Raw genomic sequence first — 24,203 nt, forward strand, 5'->3', positions numbered from 1 at the left:
CCGTGAAAGAGTGTACCCATTGTTCTGTAAAATGTGTCTTTTTAAATACCACTGTCCCTTTTTTTTTCTCCACCAGCTGCATGCGTTTCAAGGATCACAGGATCTTCTCCTTCTCAGAGGCTAGCGAAGATTAGAAGGCGAAAAAAACGCACTTGCGATGAAATTTTCTCTGAGCTCATGGTGTGCTCCCACACTGACAGAGCACAGACGAATGCATGGAGGCAGACAATTTCAGAGTGCAGGAAAGCACTAAATGACCAGGAGGAGAGGTGGTGGGCTGAAGAGAGTAAGTGGCGGGCTGAAGAGAGGGCTGAAGCTGAAAGGTGGTGGCAGCGTGATGAGAGGAGGCAGGATTCAATGCTGAGGCTGCTGGAGGATCAAACTAATATGCTCCAGGGTATGGTTGAGCTGCAGGAAGGGCAGCAGGAGCACAGACCACAGCTACAGCCCCTATGTAACCAACTGCCCTCCTCCCCAAGTTCCATAGCCTCCTCACCCAGACGCCCAAGAACGTGGTAGGGGGACCTCCAGCCACTCCACCCCAGAGAATTGCCCAAGCAACAGAAAGCTGGCATTCAATAAGTTTTAAAATTTTAAACTTTTAAAGTGCTGTGTGGCCTTGTCCTTCCCTCCTCCACCACCCCTCCCGGTGCTTCTCTCCTCCACCACCCCTCCTGGGCTACCTTGGTAGTTACCTCCCTATTTGTGTGATGAATTAATAAAGAATGCATGAATGTGAAGCAACAATGACTTTATTGCCTCTGCAAGCAGTGATCGAAGGGAGGAGGAGAGGGTGGTTAGCTTACAGGGAAGTAGAGTGAACCAAGGGCGGGGGGGTTCATCAAGGAGAAACAAACAGAACTTTCACACTGTAGCCTGTCCAGTCATGAAACTGGTTTTCAAAGCTTCTCTGATGCGCACCGTGCCCTCCTGTGCTCTTCTAACAGCCCTGGTGTCTGGCTGTGCGTAACCAGCAGCCGGGCGATTTGCCTCAACCTCCTAACCCGCCATAAACATCTCCCCCTTACTCTCACAGATATCGTGGAGCGCACAGCAAGCAGTAATAACAGTGGGAATATTGGTTTTGCTGAGGTCTAAGCGAGTCAGTAAACTGCACCAGCGTGCCTTTAAATGTCCAAATGCACATTCTACCACCATTCTGCACTTGCTCAGCCTGTAGTTGAACAGCTCCTGACTACTGTCCAGGCTGCCTGTGTACCGCTTCATTAGCCATGGCATTAAGGATACATAAAGGCATTTCAACGTCCCCAACAGTTATTTTCTGGACTGGGAATAAAGTCCCTTCCTGCAGCTTTTGAAACAGACCAGAGTTCCTGAAGATGCGAGCGTCATGTACCTTTCCCGGCCATCCCACGTTGATATTGGTGAAACGTCCCTTGTGATCCACCAGTGCTTGCAGCACTATTGAAAAGTACCCCTTGCGGTTTATGTACTTGCTGGCTTGGTGCTCCGGTGCCAAGATAGGGATATGGGTTCCATCTATTGCCCCACCACAGTTAGGGAATCCCATTGCAGCAAAGCCATCCACTATGACCTGCACATTTCCCAGGGTCACCACCCTTGATATCAGCAGATCTTTGATTGCGTGGGCTACTTGCATCACAGCAGCCCCCACAGTAGATTTGCCCACTCCAAATTGATTCCCAACTGACCGGTAGCTGTCTGGCGTTTCAAGCTTCCACAGGGCTATTGCCACTCGCTTCTCAACTGTGAGGGCTGCTCTCATCTTGGTATTCTTGCGCCTCCGGGCAGGGGAAAGCAAGTCAGAAAGTTCCATGAGGTGCCCTTACGCATGCGAAAGTTTCGCAGCCACTGGGAATCGTCCCAGTCCTGCAACACTATGCAGTCCCACCAGTCTGTGCTTGTTTCCCGAGCCCAGAATCGGCGTTCCACAGCATGAACCTGCCCTATTAGCACCATGATGCCCACATTGCCAGTGCCCGTGCTTTGAGAGAAGTCTGTGTCCATGTCCTCATCACTCTCGTCACTGCGCTGATGTCGCCTACTCGCCCGGTTTCGGTTTACCAGGTTCTGGTGCTGCATATACTGCTTGATAATGCGTGTGGTGTTTAATGTGTTCCTAATTGCCAAAGTGATCTGAGCAGGTTCCATGCTTGCCGTGATATGGCGTCTGCACAGAAAAAAGGCGCGGAACGATTGTCTGCTGGTGCCCTGACGGAGGGAGGGGGCGACTGACGACATGGCTTACAGGGTTGGCTTACAGGGAATTAAAATCAACAAAGGGGGTGGCTTTGTGAGAAACTGGGCCCCCTCAAGGACAGAACTCAAAACTGGGTTTAGCAGGCCGTTGATTTCACGGAGGGAGGGAGGAGAAAATGAATACAAAACAAATCTGGTCTATTTCTTGTTTTGAGCCATTTCCTCTATCTTTACACATCTTGCTGGCAGCAGACTGTGCAGTACAACCGCTAGCCATCATCATCTCCTGGGTGCTCGGCAGAAGACGGTGCAGTATGACTGCTGGCCGCCGTCTTCTTCTGGCTGCTGATTAAAAGACAGTGTACTGTTGGTAGGACTCAATCGCCATGAGACGAAACTTAAAAGGGAAATGACCTGGCTGAGTCACTCCCATGTTTGCCCGGGCGCCCCTGACCTCATCGAGGTCAGTTAAAAGAGTACCCAGGACTATGTCGACGACGGCTACCTGTCATATTGCACTGTCTGCTGCCAAAAGGCAATAAACTGCTGCTGTGTAGCAATGCAGTACTGCGTCTGCCAGCACCCAGGAGACATATGGTGATGGTTAGCTGAGTGGGCTCCATGCTTGCCGTGGTATGGCGTCTGCACAGGTAACTCAAGAAAAAAGGCGCAAAACGATTGTCTGCCCTTGCTTTCACAGAAGGAGGGAGGGAAGAGGGGGCCTGACGATATGTACCCAGAACCACCCGCAACAATGTTTTAGCCCCATCAGGGATTGGGATTTCTACCCAGAATTCAAATGAGCGGCGGAGACTGCAGGAACTGTGGGATAGCTACCCACAGTGCAACGCTCCGGAAGTCAACGGTTGCCTCGGTACTATGGATACACTCTGCCGACTACATGCACTTAGAGCATTTGTGTGGGGACACACACAATTGACTGTATAATAACGCTTTCTACAAAACCGACTTCTATAAATTCGACCTAATTTCGTAGTGTAGACATACCTAGGCACCTAACTCCCATTGAAATTAAATTCCTGTGTGGAAAGGGAGGGAAGGGGATAGGAAGGTGGGAGAATTTTTGGAAGGAGTCAATGGTTGGAAATAAATGACTGCAGGATTTTCTCAATATTACAGTGACTATAAGTAGATTTAATTTTAAAAAATACTATGAGTCTAATTCTGTTCTCCCCAACATTAATGATCAGTAGTAATTCCATCAAAGTAAATGAAGTTAAACCAATGTAAAACCAGTATAAGAATAGAATCAGAACAATGGTGTCTCTTTAAACTGACTGATCTATGCTTCACAGACAATCTGAATTATTCCTGTGTGGGTGATACATAATCATATATGCATTCATACAACAGAATATTACGTGGAACAATGCAAGAGATTATGTCCTTGAAAATAACAGTATGGTTTCATTGGGAAAGGACTATTGAAGCCCTAACTTTAGCAGACAGATAAGTGTAATTGATTAACTGCTTCAGAAAAAACTGGTAAGTTCCAGTGCAGATATTTAATGTGCATAAATTCAAATAAAGTATATAGTACTAATGTTTGTATTTAATAATTTAGGGGTCAGTCCTACAAGTGGCAGACTGCTACTTTGGGTGGTGCTGAGCACCTTCAACTCTCTTGGACTCCTGGGTGTTGAAGGCACCTCATAGAATCAAGCTCTGAGTTGTTTATATTTGTATTCATTCCACTCTGCTTTTCAATAGATTGGCTGAAATTTGAAATATGTAGTTCAAACATTTATCAGCAGAGGGCAGCTCTAGACAAGCAGAGCACCATACAGGGTGAAGGAAGATAGAAAGGTTAATAAATTTTTAACTCTAGGAGATTTTCAATCCTCCAAACCAATAAAGGTGGAGCTTTTCAGAGATTAAACTCGGCCAACAGAAGAGGGGAAAGGTTGATCACTTTTAAAATTCAGGTGAAAAGTAAATATGATTCTAAGGTTAAAATGATACAGTCTATATTTTATTTTGCAATAACGAATTGGAGGTTTCTTTTCAAGATGAGATTACACTGTAACCGAAAGTTATTCTTTCAATTGTGGGGAACGGAGTTGTGATTAATTTATCCACCTTTCAGCATAAAGTCTTAAATAAAATAAATGTTTCAAAGTATAAATACTATGAGGATTATCATCTCTAAAAGAAAATTAAAGCAACATAAATGCAGACTAATTTTCATCTGAAGAGGAAATTATTTTTCATCTTCAGGTAGTGTCCCTATGGGTGCTCCATTTCAGGTGCATGCAAGCCCCACACACCTTTGACCAGAGATTTTCATTAGCAATATCCATTCAGCCTATGCATGTATCCTAGAAATCCTCATGTCACACACCAAGGCTATATAGCCCTGCACAGGCAAATTGCCCTCAGTTCCTTCTCAGCTGTCTCTGCCTGCGATGTGCCTTAGTGTGACTGCAGCAAGTGCATGTCAGCTACTTTGCCTCTGGTAATTTTAGTTAGTTTCATTTATTTTAGATTAGATTCATTTAGTTCTAGTTAGTTAATTAGTTAGTTAATTACTTTTATTTGGAGGACTTCATGGGAGCCCTTCCTTCCAGAGAGGGGCATGCCCAGTTCACTGTGTTTTAAACGCTACCTCACCTAACATGAGGCCATCCCATTCAGCGATGGACACTTTAAGTGTGCTCACTATTTAGGAGAGGCCCATGTTCTGCTGAAATATAACTTCTGTTTAGCCCTCAAATCCAGGACAAGAAAGAAACAGGAAATCAAGCTGTGACTCTTAATGATGGTTCAAGCTGGTGCGGAGCCAGGTCAGTAGAACCCCTTGTACATCAGTCTCCGGGAGTATCTAGTGTGCAGTTGACTTCGGCCCAGCACTCCCCTAGAGAGGGGAAGGCTTCAGAGACCTCCTCTAAATATGCAAAGAAGAGAAGCTCTAACTCACCTTTTAATGAGTCCACCTTGAAAAGACTTTGCTCTCCAAGCAAATCAATGGGCTCGCAAGCCTCCACCTTGAGGCATAGTACAACAGAGGCTAAGGGTTCCTCCAGTACTGGTGGGTTAGGGAGACCCTGTAGCTCTAACAGCAAACCTGGTTCCAAGAAGGCACTAGTCCCATCTGGAAGAGATAGGCAGAGAAAGCATAGAAGAGCCGTACTCTCGGACATAATCACTCTTCCTGTATCTCCTGTAACAGGCTCTTCGGTTCCACATGTGACCAAGCTCCGGTCTACATCAGTAGCTACCTCAGAGCACTCAAAAACTTCAGTACCATCTGTCAGGGAGAAGTACAGTCTGCTCGGCTCTACACAACTACATGCAGTACCGCAACATTTGAGGTACCCAATAAACTTATCAGTGACTGCTGATCCAGAGTCTCCATTGCTTGCCAGTATCAAGAGCCACGGAGGAGACAGGGATTACTTCAGCGGAGCACATATTGCTTGGTGGCAGCAACCTTAGGTGCCACCACCACCCCCATATAGACCTCAGTGGCCATATTGGGACCCAGGGGCAGTCATCACGAATAATTCTCCAGGGCCCCAACCTTGTCCCATCACAATGATAGAGAGGCACAAAATTCTCCTTCCCAACACATCACTCAACAGGAGGATACTTTTGTGGATTAAGAGGCTAGGGCAGGCAAAGAAGTTACCCCTCAGACTACCATCTTGTCCTCATCACCTGATGAGGTGGTAATGTATCCTTCTCTTTCTATGGATGATGTTTTTCAGCAATTCCAAGAGCTTGTCAAACAGATGACAGACTCCCTACAGATACCTCTCAATCAAATCAAAGAATCACAACCCAAATGGTTGGATATTCTCCACTCTGCAACTCCATCCAGAGTCACCTACCCTGAATAAGGCTCTCCTGGAACCTGCAAAAACAATTTGGTAAACCTTAATATCACCTATGTATAAGAGAGCCGATAAAAATATTATGTTCCCTCCTAGGACTGTGAGTTCCTGTTCTCCTACCTTCCACCAACTCTTTGGTGCTTGATGTGGTGAATGAATGAAGTAACCACCACTGACATAAGTGCAACCCGTGTGAGAGAAACCAGAAGCATCTGGACCTTCTAAGGTAAAAATCCTACTCATATGCAACCCTACAATTCCGCACTGCAAGTTACCAGGTGTTGATAGCCAAATACAACTTCACAAATTATGAGAGGTTTAATTCTTTTTTTAACACATTCCTCCAGACCAAAGGAAACAATTCCAGGCTATTATTGCTGAGGGACAGTTACTGGCCAAGACAGCCCTTCAAGGATCTTAAATGCTGCAGATACATCAGTTTGTTCTGTCTCCACTGCGGAAGTGATGCACAAGGCAATTAAATGGTTGCAATTATCTGGACCTCTCTGGGGAACCCAGAATACAATAGAGGATCTCCCATTTGATGGACTGAAGTTGTTCAAAAAGAATACTAATGAATCACTCCATGCTTTAAAAGACGTTAGAGCCACATTGGATTCAATGGGTACCTACACTCCTGTGAACAAAAGGAAATGTAGTAGATCCCAAACAGCCCAAAGATCCTGACTGATGCATTTCTCTGGGTTTCAGAGACCTCTGGAACCTCCAAAAAAGAGAGAGACAGTTTCCAGAAAGAGAGATACTCTAATCTATCTGACACTAGTTCACAGCAGGCTGCTGCTGCTTCTAATCATCAGTTTTTATGGGATAGTCAAGAATTTAAACCCTCCCCATTCTCTTGACTGTCAACTACAATCATTTGCCCACCTCCTCCCCATTTGGAGACCTCTCTCCCATTTTCAACCAGCTTGGGAACATATCACCTCAAATTTGTGCTAGAAGTAATAACGGTCTACACCATTCACTTTATCTCCCTTCTCCATTCCTCTTCAGTGACCCCCTCACGAGCTCTTATTAAGATAGGAAATAAACTCCCTCCTTTCTAGCTGAGCGACAGAACCTGTTCCTGCTTAGCACAAAGAGAAGAGGTTTCTACACAAAATACTTTTGTGCCAAAGACAAAGACTTCCACAGAGCAAGTCACCCATCTCACAAAAGATATATGCATTTTATTATAGGTCAGGATCACTTTCAGTACCGAGTGTTCCTGTGTTTGGCCTTTCCTTGGCTCAGAGGGTGTTCTCAAAGGTTATAGTGGTAATGGCCACCTAGTTGCACTGACAGGCAATGATACTGGCAATGATACTGTTTTCATACCCCAACAGTTGGTCTTACGTGGAGGTGCTTTCTGCTATACAGAGGACACTTGCCTTTTCCTGAACTTGGGCCTGCAATTGAATGTGGGACTATTCACCCTGACTCCAGTACAAAATATACAGTTTATAGGGACATGTTTGGATCCCCTGGTAGTCAGTGAATTTCTTCCTAGGGACAGATGCTGAGGGCTATTAAATGTTGGCAGGTCTATGCAGATGAGCCCCCAAACCTCAGTCAACAACTGTCTTCAGCTTCTGGGTCCCACAATGTTCTTGCACTTTTGTGACAGATCATGTACGATTATGCCATCCAAGGATGGCTCAGAACAATTTACTCACCAAGCAGACACAGCTTATACAGAAAGGTATCAGTTCCCCAGCAGGTGAAACACTCCCCAGACTAGTGGAGAAAACATCGCAGTGTAGGTGTGGAAGTTCCCTTCCTCCGACTGGTGCCAACTGTAACTGCAATGACAGATGCATCTCTGTTAGGATGGGGAGGCAGACCTTGCCATTCATACTGTACAGGGCAGATGGTCACCCCAATAAACCACCCTCCACATCAACTTGTTGGAGCTAAGGGTGGTCAGAAATGCCTGCCTTCATTTTCTGCTTCTCATCAAAGACAAGTTTATCAGAGTCATGATGTACAATATGGCCTGCATGTTTTACATCAACTGGTGGAGATGGGAAGGGGTCCCCTTCACTCTGTACCAAAGCAATAAAGTTATAGAACTGCTGTATATGGGATTGCATAAGAATTTGGCAGTATATCTCCCTGGCAGGCAAAATATCACAGCCGATGCTCTCAGCAGATCTTTTCCCCAAGACTAAGATTGGGAGTTGGACTCTCAGATACTTATTGACATATTTCAAACTTGGGGGTTCCCACAAGTTGGACCTCTTCTTCACAGCCTCAAACAAAAAATGCTACCTCTTCTACCCAAGGGACGGTTTAGGCTGTGATTTATTGGTGGAGTACCTTCTTCCTCCCATGGACAGGAAGGTGTTTTATTCATTTTCCCCAACACCTCTGATTCTCAGGTGGTGAAGATGATCAGACAGGACAAAGCCAGAATTATCCTAGTGGCCTGACATTGTCAAGGTGGACATGGTTTCCTTACCTGCTTCACCTAGCTCTCTGTCCAGAAATAAATCCTCCAATCATTCCTCAACTCCTCTTGCAGGACACTGGTTGACTACTGCATTCCAATCTGAGAACTCTCCACCTCAAGGCATGCTTCTTCAATGGTTCATTGAGTTAGAGTCAGCCTTTTCTGCAGAGGAACAGCAGATATTACTAAATAGTAGAAAAGAGTCTACCAGAATTACTTACCTTCAAAAGTGGGAAAGATTTTGTGAGTGGTGTGACCTCCAGAAAATTGTTCCTGAATCTGCCCCTCTTCCACTGGTTCTGGACTACCTGTTGCATTTAAAGGAAACATCGTTGACGGTTTCTTTCCAAAACCATCTTAATTCCATTTTGTAGACTGATCTCCACATTCTAGATGTCTGGAGGGCACTAGTTTTCTACCTAGATATAACTACATCATTCAGAAAATCTCCTAAATTGTTCATTCCGTTTGCGAACAGATCTAAAGGATCTACTATTTCTACCCAGAGACTGTCAAAATGGATCTCCAGATGTATTATTGCGTATTATGGTGCTGCTAGCATTCCACCTCCTCCCAGAGTGTTAGCTCCTTCTACAGGCTCGTCACAGTCTACATTTTATGGCCATAGTTAAAAAATGTCCCTGTGACCCAGGGGTGCCAGGGGGAGCCCTCACTGAAAATGCCAAGGTCAGGGCAGGCTGCAAAAAGGAGAGCAGATACTCCCAAGATTGGTGAGTAACACGGAAATTAAATTACCCAACCAGCCAGAAATTGCGCTTCTGATTTCCACACTGGTTTTCAAGAAGCAAAAAAGAGTAATCACACAGCCCCCTTATTGTATTCCATTTCTCTGGTCCCCAATCAGCACCTAGGTCCAGTACAATGAGAAGTTATTTTAAAACTATACAAAATGTTCTTCTGACCCCAAAGGGCCAGCCATATTGCCAGGTCAATATTAGGTTGGATCTTATCCAAAAGGGGAAGGGGTGGAGCTGGGGGCAGAGGTGGGGTCGAGCGCCCACGGGAAAGAGGGGAAGTCAGTGCCTATGATACCACATACCTTGCTGACTCATAAGGTGTATCCCCTAGTTCTTTACAGTGTGTTCATTGTATAGTTGATGACCCTTGATGGACCATTGAACAGCTTGGCAGTGCTGGTGCCAATCTGTCCAGGGATGTCTTCCAGAAACACAGCACAAGTTTGGAAATACAGATATACCATACATATCTATAACTCTTAATACAAACATATAAACATGATTATCATACTTGGCAATTTGTAACATTTTTCGCAGAGACCTCACACGGTATATCTGGTCAGATTCCTTGCAATTTTATAATATTGGTATCAACAATATCATAAAGTGTCCCACATATTCCATACAGCATCACAGTCCCTATAACTGAGATCTGCAGCACTGCTACATGATACTCTGAACATAGCGTCTCAAGACACTACACCCTAATCAATGCTTCTAGATTGGATGCAGCAGCTGGTGATGTAATTCTAGATTCTGAAACTCATTCTTCCATTCGGGGGTTCTGCTTGGGAGTCACTTGCACTGGAGCACCCATAAGGACACTACTTGAAGAAGAAGAATGTACTCACCCTGTGCAGAACTGTTCTTCTTTGAAATGTGGGTCCCTGTGGGTGTTCCACTACCCCCTCCCCCCCACCCGCCCTCTGCTTTGGAGTTTCTTGTGAGACTGGGCAGTGGAGAAGAAAGTGAGGGCAGTTCACCCACGTAGCCCTATATTCCCTCGGTATGGGTTGTGATGATGTCTAGGGTGCATGCACAGACCGAACTGATGCTGCTAATGAAAATCGCCTTTCAAAAGCGCATGGGGTGTACGTGCACTTGAAGTGGAGCACCGATGGGGACACATATCTTGAAGAACCACCATTACTACACAGGGTGAGTAACCTCTCCTTTTTAAACTTAAAAAAAAATCAGTTTTGAAGAAGCAAAGAAGATTCACTATGCAAAAATATTTGCAGTGGGAGGCTTAGTGCTTACCATTGCAATGGTGAGCAGCTTTTTATTTGATTATTCTTAGTCGTTCTTTACATTATACTGGTTTCTGGATTATTTTAGTGACCATATGAAGCTAAAGATTCAAATACATTCTAAGAGATCTTGAGAATCTTGATGGAAGGTCATCCACCCTGCAAAATGTTTGTGGCAGGGTATGATAGGGCTTTCACCCCCACTGGCTAAAAAGGGGTTAATATAGCCCTGGGGAGGCTGCACAGGAAGCAGCCAATAGGAGAAGGGCTGTGAGGAACAACCAATCGGGGCCCAGCAGGCCCATATAAAAAGAGCCACAGGGAAGAGCAGGGTCAGTTGCTGCCGGGAGTCCAGGGAGTAAAGACTCTGTCCCTGGAGGGCAGAGAGAACATAAGCACCTTGAACAAAGTCATGGTTGACTCATAGGACTGATCAGCTGAGTGCTCTGATGGGAAGTAGCCTAGGGAAATAGAGCAGCATTGACAGAAGTTACAGAGGAGCAGCAGGAGGCTGCTATTTACAGGGTCCCTGGATTGGGTCCCGGAGTAGTGGGCAGGCCCAGGTCCCCCTACTCACCACTGGGGAAGTGGCTGGACTGTTGGACAGAGATACCTCTCCCAGAAGGAGGAAACACAGATGGTAACCTAGCCGGAGGGCAGAGTCGAGAAGAGGACACTGCCGTTCTGGGAGCTGAGAGAGGAGTTGTCATGGGTGGTGGCATCGAAGGCTAGGGGAGGTTTAGCCTCCCCAAACCCAGGTCGTGGTCTTGCCCATGCTTCGCCCTGAGGCCCCACTCTTGCTCCCCCTCTCCCCTGAAGCTGGTGGAGGCTCAGCTTCAGCCGGTGGCCAACGGTGCCTTGGGGCGGCCCAGGGGTTGGGCCAGCCAGCACAACTGAGGCAGCTCGGGGGGTCCTCTGGCTTCAGGCTCAGGTCTCCAGTGGGTGGCGGGGTAGGGCCTCAGGGGGGCAGGGCTGGAGGGCTAGCCTTCCCAAAGGGGAGGTTCACCCTCCACCCATGGGAGCTGTAGGCAGGAGCAGAGACAGAGTGACGGTGTGCAGACCATGGACATGGGTGTCTGCCTCGAGCTAATCCCCAGTATGACCAGCAGGAGGCACCAGTCTGGCAATGAGGGCTGCACCCCATGACACAGGGTTAGGAATTATTTTACTCAGTTGTTCAAAGCTGCCAGTTAAAGAAAGAAAAGAATCAAAGAATCACAGAAATGTAAGATGAAATAGACTTGCTAGAACATTAGTATATCTTACTGCCAGTGCAGGAATGGTACCTGCAATAAGCTTTAAGTACATTTTCTAGTTTAAATATTCCAAGTGAAATGTCTCACAAGGAATGAAAAGGTAAACGTCTAATTTCCCTTGAGATTTTTCAGAAATCCATGAAAATGGGCCTGGTTAAAAGGGTGCTCCAGCAGGGTTGTAAATATATCGTTCTAATTTTTGCTAGCTCTTTATCCTGATTTCTGTATTTGCCGATAGAAATCAAAGATGTTTATTAGGCTATCGAGTATTTTATTACTGTACCTATGTCTTTTTTTTAATTGCATATTTGCTACTGATCCAGTTTGCTAACTTGCCATTGAAATTTTGGGGGAGTTCAGTAGAAAAATCAGTGGCAAGATATGATCTATAAGGTGAATAGAAAGCTGGCTAGATTGTCTGGCTCAACGGGTAGTGATCAATGGCTCCATGTCTAGTTGGCAGCTGGTATCAAGTTGAGTGCCCCAAGGATTGGTCCAGGTGCCAGTTTTGTTCAATATCTTCATTAATGATCTGGAGGATGGTGTGGATTGCACCCTCAGCAAGTTTGCAGATGACACTAAACTGGGAGGACAGGTAGATATGCTGGAGGATAGGGATAGGATACAGAGGGACCTAGACAAATTAGAGGATTGGGCCAAAAGAAATCTGATGAGGTTCAACAAGGACAAGTGCAGAGTCCTGCACTTAGGACGGAAGAATCCCATGCACCGCTACAGACTAGGGACCGAATGGCTCGGCAGCAGTACTGCAGAAAAGGACCTAGGGTTTACAGTGGACGAGAAGCTGGATATGAGTCACAGAATCAGAATCACAGAATATCAGGGTTGGAAGGGACCTCAGGAGGCCATCCAGTCCAACCCCCTGCTCAAAAGCAGGACCCATCCCCAATTAAATCATCCCAGCCAGGGCTTTGTCAAGCCTGACCTTAAAAACTTCTAAGGAAGGAGATTCCACCACCTCCCTAGGCAGCGCATTCCAGTGTTTCACCACCCTCCTAGTGAAAAAGTTTTTCCTAATATTCAACCTAAACCTCCCCCACTGCAACTTGAGACCATTACTCCTTGTCCTGTCCTCTTCCACCACTGAGAATAGTCTAGAACCATCCTCTCTGGAACCACCTCTCAGGTAGTTGAAAGCAGCTATCAAATCCCCCCTCATTCTTCTCTTCCGCAGACTAAACAATCCCAGTTCCCTCAGCCTCTCCTCATAAGTCATGTGTTCCAGACCCCAAATCATTTTTGTTGCCCTTTGCTGGACTCTTTCCAATTTAGTCAACAGTGTGCCCTTGTTACCAAGGAGGCCAATGGCATTTTGGGATGTATAAGTAGGGGCATTGCCAGCAGATCAAGGGAACATGATCGTTCCCCTCTATTCGACATTGGTGAGGCCTCATCTGGAGTACTGTGTCCAGTTTTGGGTCCCGCACTACAAGAAGGATGTGAAAAAAATGGAAAGAGTCCAGCGGAGGGCAACAAAAATGATTAGGGGACTGGAACACATGACTTATGAGGAGAGGCTGAGGGAATTGGGATTGTTTAGTTTGCGGAAGAGACGAATGAGGGGGGATTTGGTAGCTGCTTTCAACTACCTGAAAGGGGGTTCCAAAGAGGCTGGATCTAGACTGTTCTCAGTGGTAGCAGATGACAGAACAAGGAGTAATGGTCCCAAGTTTCAGTTGGGAAGGTTTAGGTTGGATACTAGGTGGGTGGTGAAGCACTGGAATGCGTTACCTAGGGATGTGGTGGAATCTCCTTCCTTTGAAGTTTTTAAGGTCAGGCTTGACAAAGCCCCGGCTGGGATGAATTAGTTGGGGATTGGTCCTGCTTTGAGCAGGGGGTTGGACTAGATGACCTCCTGAGGTCCCTTCCAACCCTGATATTCTATGATTCTATGACCTGTATAACAGGAGTTAATGTATGCTGACCCTGCCGTGAGACAGTGATATAACATTTTGTAGGATTTCACTCACATCATGTAACTGGGTGCAGGAAATCAAGATGAATCTCTTGGCAGCACTCCCTCCAATCTAATTTATGGAGCCTGCAGTAGCCTGAAAGATGACCTTCCATCGCAAGATTCCAAAGGCAAAACTGAAGACAAAAGGCTTGTGATTGTTTTTAAATTCCTGGTGAGGAGTGAGGGATCAGAGGGCTGGAGATGTGCAACTCTGTACTTTCAGAGTTTTAAAATGAAGATCCAGGAAACTTCAATGGAAAGGAAAACTAAATAAATAAGAAGAATAAGAATAAAAAGAATATGTTGTAGGAAACAAGCTTGTACTGGCAGTGAGCCAGTCTGGATGAGTTAATAGCTCTTTTCTAGCTCTTACTTCTAAAGGCTAGATTCTGACTTCAGGCAGAGCCCTGGGCAAGGGATCAGACAAAAGTAAACTGGGATGTGCCAGCAGCAATAACGCCTGCCTGTCCAGGCTCAGCTGTGCTGGTTAGCAAATAGTAAAGTCATGGCTCTGTGCCCTCCCTGGCCATATGCTCTGGGGAAGAAGGGACAGGCAGAAGGTGGGCACTCCACACCTGCTTCCTCCTAAACACCCTGAACAAACATCCAAGCAGTCTAAACTGGGATGGGGGAGCTCCTAATCCCTTACATAGGCATGTAATCCAAGTCACAGTCTAGACCCCCGACGTTATTTGCTCTGTTTCCACCAACTTCAGTGAGAGTTGAAAGCGTTCAGCAGAGGTTTCCTATACCACACCAGATCAAGGCCTAAGAAAAAGGCAATGAATGATAAGCAACATGAGTTCATAAAGGATATTTGTGTCAAACAAACTCTAGCTGTCTTGACGCTATTACAGCTTTAGTGAATGCAGAGAATTCAGTGGATATAACTGTCTAGACTTTAATACAGTCACATATCACAAACTAGTAGAAAATTGGAAATGTGCTGTCTGGCTAAAGCTAATACTGTACAGTGGACACAATACTGACTGACAGACCATAAACAAGTGTAATTACTAACAGAACAATGTTGTTATGATGGAAATTGTTAATGACTACCATGAGCAGGCCTTTGATCTAAAGCAGATCACAGACCTGGTTAAAGCCAATGGGTGTGCAAAGCACCCTTCTTTCAGGTTAAATGAAAGGAACAGCTGGAAACAATAGAAGCTTCTGCCTGAGGCAATTGTGGAAGCATGGCACTTGGCACAACTCCTGATGAGAAGCTAAACAATGGGTTAAGGGATTGTTTGGCAGGGTGTGGTATGTGTGTGTTGAGTTGATTGTGGTCCTGAGAAGGAGCACAGAGAGAGAGAGCTCCCTGTGGCATAGAATTGACTGGAGGGGCACACTTGGAAATTGTGAACAAAGAAACTGCCTGTTTGTTCCTATTGTGTTCAAGGAAATAGTGTTTGTTCTTTGTAAATAAACAAGACTGATTTCTATCATCCATTTCTCCTCCTAATGAAAACAGTCCTGCAGTCCCCAAAAATTGGCTAATGGTATGAGCCAAACGGGCAACAGCATCAGATTATGAGGAAAGTAACAAGTGGAGTGTCATGAAGCTCATCACTTGGACTATTACCATGTAATATCTTCACACATTATCTGGGGGATAAAATACCAGATTTGATATCAAGCTAAGCAGAATTCCCAGGACCGTGGAAGATAGACTGAAATCACAAAACGATGAGCCAGTGTAAAGTGATGAGATTGAAAGAGTGATGGATGCCACTGAATTGTCTCTGTGAATACAGGATTTTAATAGTTGTTTTGGGGTGGTTGGTACCCCTCCAATCTAATTTTCTCCTTTCCTGCGAAGTTCTAAGAAGGAGTTCCAGTCTCTACTGAGATTGCTTTTATTATGGCAACACCAGGGAGAGGCAGCACTTGCAAAAAGAAGAGTAGATATTGTTTCAAAAGGCAACAATTTGAGAAGACAAAGAAAAAAAAAGCCCAGATGTTTAAGGTCCAATATTGCTCAGACCTCCAGGGCTGGAAATGAAAGCTATATGTTGGAAAATCAGAATTCTCAGGTTTCAGACAGGACATGGTGCACAAAATTTATCTCTAGCAGTCCCCAAGCAATCATCTTGAGAAATCGTGCAATAATTGAAATGGTGGGAGATGAGGGACACAAGCTGGTAATTTGAGTATCAATGCATTCTGTATGGTAATTTGAGTATCAATACATTCTCAAGGTCCATAGATCACCAGTGTCTGTGGCGCCCTTCCTGCTGATATGCAGAATGAAATATTTTGAGAATTAAGCAGAGAGAGATTAGAAAATGGCCCACGAGAGGCTCTATCTCTTACAAAGTAGTCAACAGAGTGAGAGAGTTTCAGAACCCCTGTTCCACACCATTGGAAAGCTGGGATTCTCAGCATGTCTATCGTTGGTTATTTTGAGCCGCAGGCCTGTAACTTGGCTTGCAGACTAACAATGATAATTTTTTTTCTTTAAGACTTATACTTTTTTGAAGCAGCAGCCTTGCTTCTGCAGTGCCACTTCCTGCTTCTCCCACTGCTGATGACATAAAAAGGTACCTCAGCAGGAGGTGTGGGAGTCTTTGTTCAAGAAGCACAACAAAAAGCAGAAAATGACTTAACCTTTTACAAAGCAAGGATTGATTTAAAAACCATGTTAAAGCTGTCCACTGTCCTTTGCTGTAGATAAATGTAAAACAATACTCTGGGGGAAAGAGGAAATAATAAGCACAGCATAGGGCCAAACAAGGAAAATGCTATATCATCAACTGGTGTCTAATTAATCCTTTTCCATGACATGCAAAGAAAGGGCATATACACTGGTTTGGTTTTTGTTTTTAAATGTCTTTCAGCAGCCATATATTATCATTTTGCCTGGTTGTTTTTGTAGCTCTTTACCTTTGGTTGGAGAGAAGACATCCGCCCTGGGGAACCTCTTCACACCAGGAAATTCTGCTTCGATTCCGTTTCGCACAGTAGCCCTGTCACACTGTATGACTGTCATGGCATGAAGGGTAACCAGCACTGGAGCTATAGGAAGGTTGGAGTCACCTTGGGTCATTTTCAGATATTCATACTATCTTGAGTCTGTATTTGGAGAACAATGTGTTTGTCCAGTCAAAAGACATTGGTTTTAAAAACCATTATGGTTTATTCCAATTTAGCTTAAATGAAAATCTCTGTAGAGCATGTTTCTTTTAATATGTAGAAGGCATTTATGCACATTGTGTGCATTTGCAGGTACTTAGGTCAAAGTTAAATTAATATGGATTTGATCCAACATAGAGTTGGCCCTTAGTCCTTGAAAGATGCTTTACCATTTTGACACTTTAAGACATGTGTCATTTTAACAAAGGCATCACAAGGAATATTTTTATTGTATGTGACAGCAGCAAGAAATGCTGCTCATGAGTTAAATATTAATATTTTACTATACTTTAAAGTGTATATTTGGCAGATAAATTACAAAAAAAATTAACATTAAAAGCATTGTTGTAAGCCCACAAAAAAGAGGGAGTTTACAAATCAAGCGTAAGCAGTTTAGGTGTCCCTTTGATCTGCTGTTTCAACCCATTTTTATAAATCACTAAAAATATGTGGTCATGCTGGAAACTGTGTTCAGGGCAAACAGTGCCACAGTAATACTAACAGGATTTCAAATAACATTATTAACACATTACTGACTTTGATTAACCCTTTCACTTTTGCAATCTATGCAGTTTTCTTTGAAATGCTGAGGGATCCCTTCCCACCCATTGATCACCTCCACATAATCACCATCACCTGTGTGCCTACATTTACTCGAGCTGAGCGTAATGGCAAGGATTTGGATTTTACTGCACATGTCTCAGTAGTACTTTCTAGTTTGAGATGATGTATTCTAGTAAACTGAACTATAACCGTTAGAAATAGTTTAGCTACTGACATTTTCCTCAGGTGTCTAGTTATTGACCTTCGCCATTTAATCCAGTATTTACATTGCAAGCAGAGACGTTCCAAAGGGTTTTCCAGAAATGTGATATATTTGAAACTGAGGTAGCATCTGTAATCCAGCTACATTAGCTAAGCCAGCTCCTCAGCTGGTGTAAATCAGCAGAGCACCATTGAAGTCAGTGGAGCTATGCCAACGTATACCAGCTGAATATCTTACTTTGTACCCTATGATAGTTCTTCCCTGCTTCAGATCCACTTCCAGTTTATCTTTGTGCCTATCCAAGCTGCTAGCAAGAAGCTTTAACAACTTTAACACTTCATTAGTGCTTAGTGTACCAGTTACATGTGACAAAATGCAGCTCCGGAGCTGTCTTCTGTACCCGGTTCATCACTTTTGATGTGGACAGAATCCAGTAGACAGCCAATGAAATAGTATCACTTTCAAAAACACTGCAGCGTATGTCCCCTGTACTGCTTTGTTTTTGTTATCTAGAGGGAGGAGATCTCATAAAAATTCTCGGGACAAGTCAAATGTTTACATCTGAATTAGAAATTCCTTGAAAATGTTTTTTATAATGAAAGTGCTTGCACAATTTTAACCATAATACAAGCCGGGTAGCAATCTACCTTCTTAATTGCCATACTACACAAGTGCCTCTGGTTTGACTACATAACTTCAAAACAAGGATCCACTGACACTGCAAAATTAATGGTTAAATATATTACCCTTGTTCAGGTCTAAGCTGATTTCTCAGCTGAGCTTGACTGTATATTAAATAGTTTTTGATTGCCTCACATCAGATGTAGGCCAGATCTACACTAGACACTTTTGCCAATGTAAGTATACCAGCAAAACCCCTCCTAATGTAGATGCAAGTTATACCAGCAAAAAGTGCTTACACTAGTTCCCTGAAGGAATAAGTTATACCAGCAAAAGCACTTCTATGCTAATATAACTGTATCTGAACTAGGGTTTTTGCTGGCATGGAAATGTCTCAAAAAAGCACACCTCTAACCAACGTTACTATGCTGGCAAAAGTTCCTAACATAGATCTGGCTGTACTTTTTTTTACAAGTGTCTATTAATTTTAAACTAATCGTGCAAAAGTATCCATAAGAATAACAGCCTACAGGGAGGCAACAAACAGCCCGTTTTCATAAACAAAGACCACATCTGTTACTCTGTTCCACCCCACCCCAACCCTCCCCCACACCTTCTTAGTGATCACACGGAATTCTTTTTTTTTAATTCTTCTCATGTCACATGAAGTACTTCAGTTTTTGTCATGAATCTTATAAAATGCTCAAATAAAGCAAATTTTGCCATGTTTGCCATATTAGCCAATCCCTGTCATTTTCCATTTCTCCCAGTAAAGGGACCTGCCCTCAGTTTTTATTTTAGCGTTACTCCAGGTGGTTTGAGTCTGATACAGCATGATTCAATTTATGCACTCTGACACCTTTATTTGTAGAGCTTCTATGAGTATCTAAGTAGGGACAGATTTAGTAGATTTTAAAAAAACAAAGCCAGCTGTGAAAAATCAATTTAATGATACTATAATTTTACTCTAAGTGTAGTAATTAGGAAATGTGCTAGATTTACAACATCAGAAACTAAAGTTCTCTATCCAGAAAGCATGTACAAAGAGAATTTGTCCCTACATCTCTGTCGGGCAGTCGGAGCAAAACTGTCAGAGGAATTCTCTCACCATGCCCATTAGGCCCTTAGCTTCTTCCCTGAGACTGTTAATGGGCGTATCATTCTTACGGTGGTTTTTATCATGTGGACACCTGTCTGGGAGAAACTGTGCTCTACCACCTCCTGTTAAATAAACTACCGCAGACATCCACGGATAATGACTTTCAGTCACTACTGACCTTGGCTGTAGTTAAAGAAGAAGTGAAAGGTCATGAGACATCGAACCAACTACTTGAGCAGTCCAGGCCTGCTAGTAAGTCCATTATCTTATGGAAAAGGTTTTCTTTCTAAAATAGTATTCAGACTTGCCTACATGCAGAGAAAAAAATCTCATTACTCTTCCCCGACAGGACTGAAATCTACAGGAGGATTTCTTGTGGCTTTTTATGCTGGCTGTGAAGGAGGATTCATGCCTATGCCCCTCTGGCTGCAAGTGGAAAATTATGCTTTACAGCACAAACTACAAATAAATGGTCCTGATTCCATGTCCGTTGAAGTCCATGACCCAATAATAATTAAACCTTAGGCAAGAGAAAACTAGAGATGGCAATGGATAAACATTTGTTTAAGAAACCAAGAAGTTTTTCAGAGTAATAAAAAACTGTTCTTAAAGGGACACTGTCTGCTTCCTAATTACGAAAACTTGTAAAAGGCAAGCCGCAACCATAATGAATCCAAAAATTTGCACTGCAGATACTAACCCAGAAGTGCACAGGCTTTCTTTGGGAAGGCAGCAGTGCTCTTGAATAGCACATTTCTCCTGCTGGAACAGGTTGCTTTCTGCTTGTGCACAAGAGGGGTATTTCAGTTTCCAGGGATCCTGATATCTCAAAGCACAGAGGACCAGACTGTGCTTGTGCTTGGCCCTTGTGCAAAAGGTTAGGAAGGATGTAAGGAGTCTTCTCTCCCTAGGGGCCAGTTACAGTCACAGCTCTCTCCTGAGTGCAGGGACTGCTTGGCTGCTTGCCACAGAGGGGGCAAGGAGGGGCAATCTCCACACCCGTTTAGCCCTGACCGCTAGAGCTGGTCAACCACAAAGAGAAGGGCACACCTGCACCAGGGTGTCTCATGTTCTCATTGGGCAGTATGGCTCTGCATCCTTTCTTCCTTAGGGCACGGCTTTAATAGCACAGCCTAGCCCTGAAAGACCAGGATTCTTGGGAACTGAAATATTCTGCCAGCTCACACAAATGGAATGGACAGGCAGAGATAGGCAAAGCAAGGTGGGAGCCTGCATACAAGTGATCCAAATAAAGCCTATAGGTCCAGGTTAGCCCTGTCAGCACTGACAGAGTCTCTGTAAATTATTTTTACTTTAAATATATTGAAACAGGATGTATTCAGCTGCCAGTTTCGGGGAGCGATGATATGTGAGGTGAGAAGCCTCAGGAAGGTCAGAAGGACAGAACTGAGTCTTGGACTTTTGAATTTGGTCTGTCTGTTGCCGGTACTGAAAACAGAAATAGGTCAGACCAAATTACAGGAACCTTTTCTTGTTTGTCTCTTATTCTCTTTCTTGCCTTCTACTCTGTGGCTGTGCAAGTGTTCACATCCTGGATTAATATTAAATGTTGGCAGGGTCATGCCTGGCACAGAGGGAGAAACCTGGATATGCTTACCAGGGATTATCTGAAATGTTATTTCAACAGCTAGAGTAAGTGTATTGTACAGCCATCAGAAACTTTCCAGCTATCTAATCAGCCCCACACCACACAAAATCCAAATACATTAGAGCTTTGCAACCCTCAGATATTAGCACCCAGTGAATATTTTCTTCCTTACCTAAGATTCAAATTCAATGTGTTAGTCTTCAGTGTTCTCAACAAGCAGTGCAACTGGAATTTACACTGATGTAAACCAAATTCTAAGAGACCGAGTTTGCATTGTTTACAGTGCAGTCCTCATTTTACCAAACTCCAGCTAACCAAAACTCTCAATTAATAATAAATATCCATTTTTGTTTTCTAAGCAACTTAACAAATATTAATGCTCTCAAAACTTCCATAAGGCAGGGAAACAAATATTATCATCTCCTTTTTACAGGTGGGGACAGTGAGGTAGAGCATTTAAGTGACTTGTCCAACCAATGCCACATGGAATCTGTGTCAGATGTATACAGAAAGCACATCAGACTTTTCTTAGAGTCTCATGAAGATGGGAAGATAGGAAACTAGATCACTGGTTGTTGCCATTTGTCTCTGTGCTTTTATTCTCTGAGGTAAAAGACAAACACTTTTTGTCCTAAGAAATCACTCAGCTATCTATATCTCCCCAATAATAGCTTTGTTTTTCACTCCAGATTATTGCTCAAAGAATATCTACAGAAAACTAAATAATCTGAGCTAGGGTTGTGTTAATCCAAGTTCTAGAAAATGAGAACACTTTTAATCACTTGGTATTTACTACTTAATTCTATTTTTTCTCATTCCCGTAGGACAAAACTTTGTTCCATCCAGTAAGCAACAGCTGCATAGATTGCAACCCAGCTGAGAAGAAGATTTTCATGAACAGATGTGATCCTTTATCTGAAACTCAGCAGTGGATTTTTGAACATATCAATATGACTGTTTTAGAAAAATTTAACAGCAAGGCCAGTTCCTAGGGAAAAATACAGATTGCAAACTGCATTTTGGCCAGCATCTGGGTCGAAGGAGTCAGGAATTTAAATTTCCTAGATCCAGGAAGTCTTTTCTGAGGATTAAGCAAATGCCACGGCAAAGGCCAATGGGCTGTCATTGTGGATGTACAGTATCTGAAGAACTTGGCTGAGAGCCTCACCAGATGCTGCTGAGAACTTCAATCTGACAATTCCCTTGCTGGCCGAGGGAAAACTTTATTTAAAAAAACTTTTCAAAACATTCTGAGTTAATAAACTGAAACAAAATTCTAGAGTTTCTCAGGTCAAATCCTGCTGTAGTGAGTAGTTATGAATGGATGCTATTAGTTGGGGTGGGTATATGGTGTGCATGACTGCTATGGGAACCTGCAGAAATCACAGGTTAAGAACTAACCCACACTGGTGGAATGTTAACAATTTCCCAGCACTCCAGACAAACTATATGATCTGGTGCCATTCTCTTAATAAAGGTTAGGTTAAGCGGGATTAACCCTCAGATGATGATTTTAAACACTTCCCCATTACATTCCTTTCATTACCAAAATAGGAATGGTAGAAATATAAGGGTTTAGAATTGTGTTGTAACGAAGCATGAAATAGACTTCCAAGGTTTCAAAAGTCCCATTTCTCCTCAGCATTTGAAAAAAAAAGTCCATCAAAGTAATTAAATCAGACTTCCATAGATGATATAATCTACCTAACACTCATCAACTGTGATTCAAATCTAGCCTTCATCTAAATTAAAGGCCAAAAGATTAACAAGGCTACCAAATCTTGAAGTCATTCAATAGCAGGTATATGCACCAATAATAGCAGCACAATGCAAGGTTTGCAGAAAGGATTTCCCCTGGAAATCTAGATTTACTTTTCCAGTATTTTTATTAAAACTAAAATTGCTTTAAATCAAAGAACAATATTCAGAGACATAAGAGGCATCAGGCGTGACAGGCTAATTGTTTATTGTAAGTCATAGAGACTTATAGCCAAATAAGCATTGGTACACTGGCATCAGTTACAAAGTGTTGGCTCCCTGCACTGCAGCTTACAGGATCCTGCAGGAATTACAGGAGTTTTAGGGAGAGGGGGTGTTTTTGTTTTTTGCAAGGAGGTGGGGAGTCCTGTAAAACTAGCTAACTCTTTTGCAAGAACGTGATGAAATCATTGTAAAAACAGTGATTGTGCCACAGTTTTCAGCTAAGGCATTGTAAATTTCTGGATGGGAGAGTTAGGAAATGAAAACAAGTATAAAAATCAAAAAAAGTTCAGTATTTTCACCTTTTAGTAGCATAAACAAAACTATCCAACCCACCACAGAATTTTCTTGCACTGATTATCGTTTTGGGATATAGTGTCCATCAGCTCTTATATATTTTTGGCATGGTCGGAGGAGAGTTAGTGGGTTAAAAATGTGTTTAGAGAGGCCTGTTCTTCTTCTTCAGTGGAAATCAATGAGTACCAATGTGGGCCATAGTAGAGAGTTTCTGGAAGTTCTAAAATTAAGAGCACATTTAAATGGCCTGGTTTTACTTGAAACCTGAACCAACAGATGAAAGCACCGTGAATGCAGACATTAAAGCTTACAAAAGATGGCTGTAATAGCACTTGTCACTTTCAAAAATATGTATGTAATTAATCTGAAAACTTTGTCTTCTGTTGCTAGAAATGTGGCCAGCTAACCAAAATGTTCATATTTCAACTGTCCAGCCTGACAGTAGAAGGTGATTTTGTTTTGTTTATTACTCTTTCAGCTGTATCTGTGAAGAGCAATAGTTGTACCTGGATGATGACTGTTATCCACACTTGTGTGCTGTTTGTGGCTATGGGTTCCAAACCTTAGGTCACAGGGACATTTTAGGAGGAGCATGTCAGATCTGGAGCCTTCAGGATGCATGTCCTGAAAAATCAATTGTATGAAATACAACAGTATTGGAGAATTGCAGCAAGGGAGTAAAGATCTATTTCAAATGTTCAAGGAGCAATCTGTCTGTAGAGTTAAACTATTACCATTACGTCTGTAAATATGTTACTGTTCAGATTTAATTTGAAGACTCACTACGCTGCAGCATGGAAGACAAGACTCCAGATTTTAACCTTAGCGTCTCTTACACCTGAGCCCAGGAGAGGTTGATGATAATCTGAGTTTTCATCAGAAAGGGTTTGACTTTTTTTTTTTTTTTTTTAAATATAGCTACCAGTAGTTAGACCCCAACGGGTCATTACACACTGTCCACCCTCTC

General features: G+C 43.3%; 1 protein-coding gene across 1 annotated transcript in view; it reads left to right on the plus strand.

The window, feature by feature from the left end:
- Positions 1-21,951, plus strand: part of GALNTL6 (polypeptide N-acetylgalactosaminyltransferase like 6) — a 906,144-nt gene extending 884,193 nt beyond the window's left edge. Inside the window, exons 11-12 of the mRNA XM_077814511.1 lie at positions 16,608-16,757; positions 21,784-21,951. Of these exons, the coding sequence (XP_077670637.1) occupies positions 16,608-16,757; positions 21,784-21,951 (318 nt within the window). The remainder of the gene's footprint in view (positions 1-16,607; positions 16,758-21,783) is intronic.
- The last annotated feature ends 2,252 nt before the right edge of the window (positions 21,952-24,203 follow it).

Source organism: Eretmochelys imbricata, chromosome 4 (assembly GCF_965152235.1).
Source record: "Eretmochelys imbricata isolate rEreImb1 chromosome 4, rEreImb1.hap1, whole genome shotgun sequence".
Classification (NCBI taxonomy): Eukaryota; Metazoa; Chordata; order Testudines; family Cheloniidae; genus Eretmochelys; species Eretmochelys imbricata.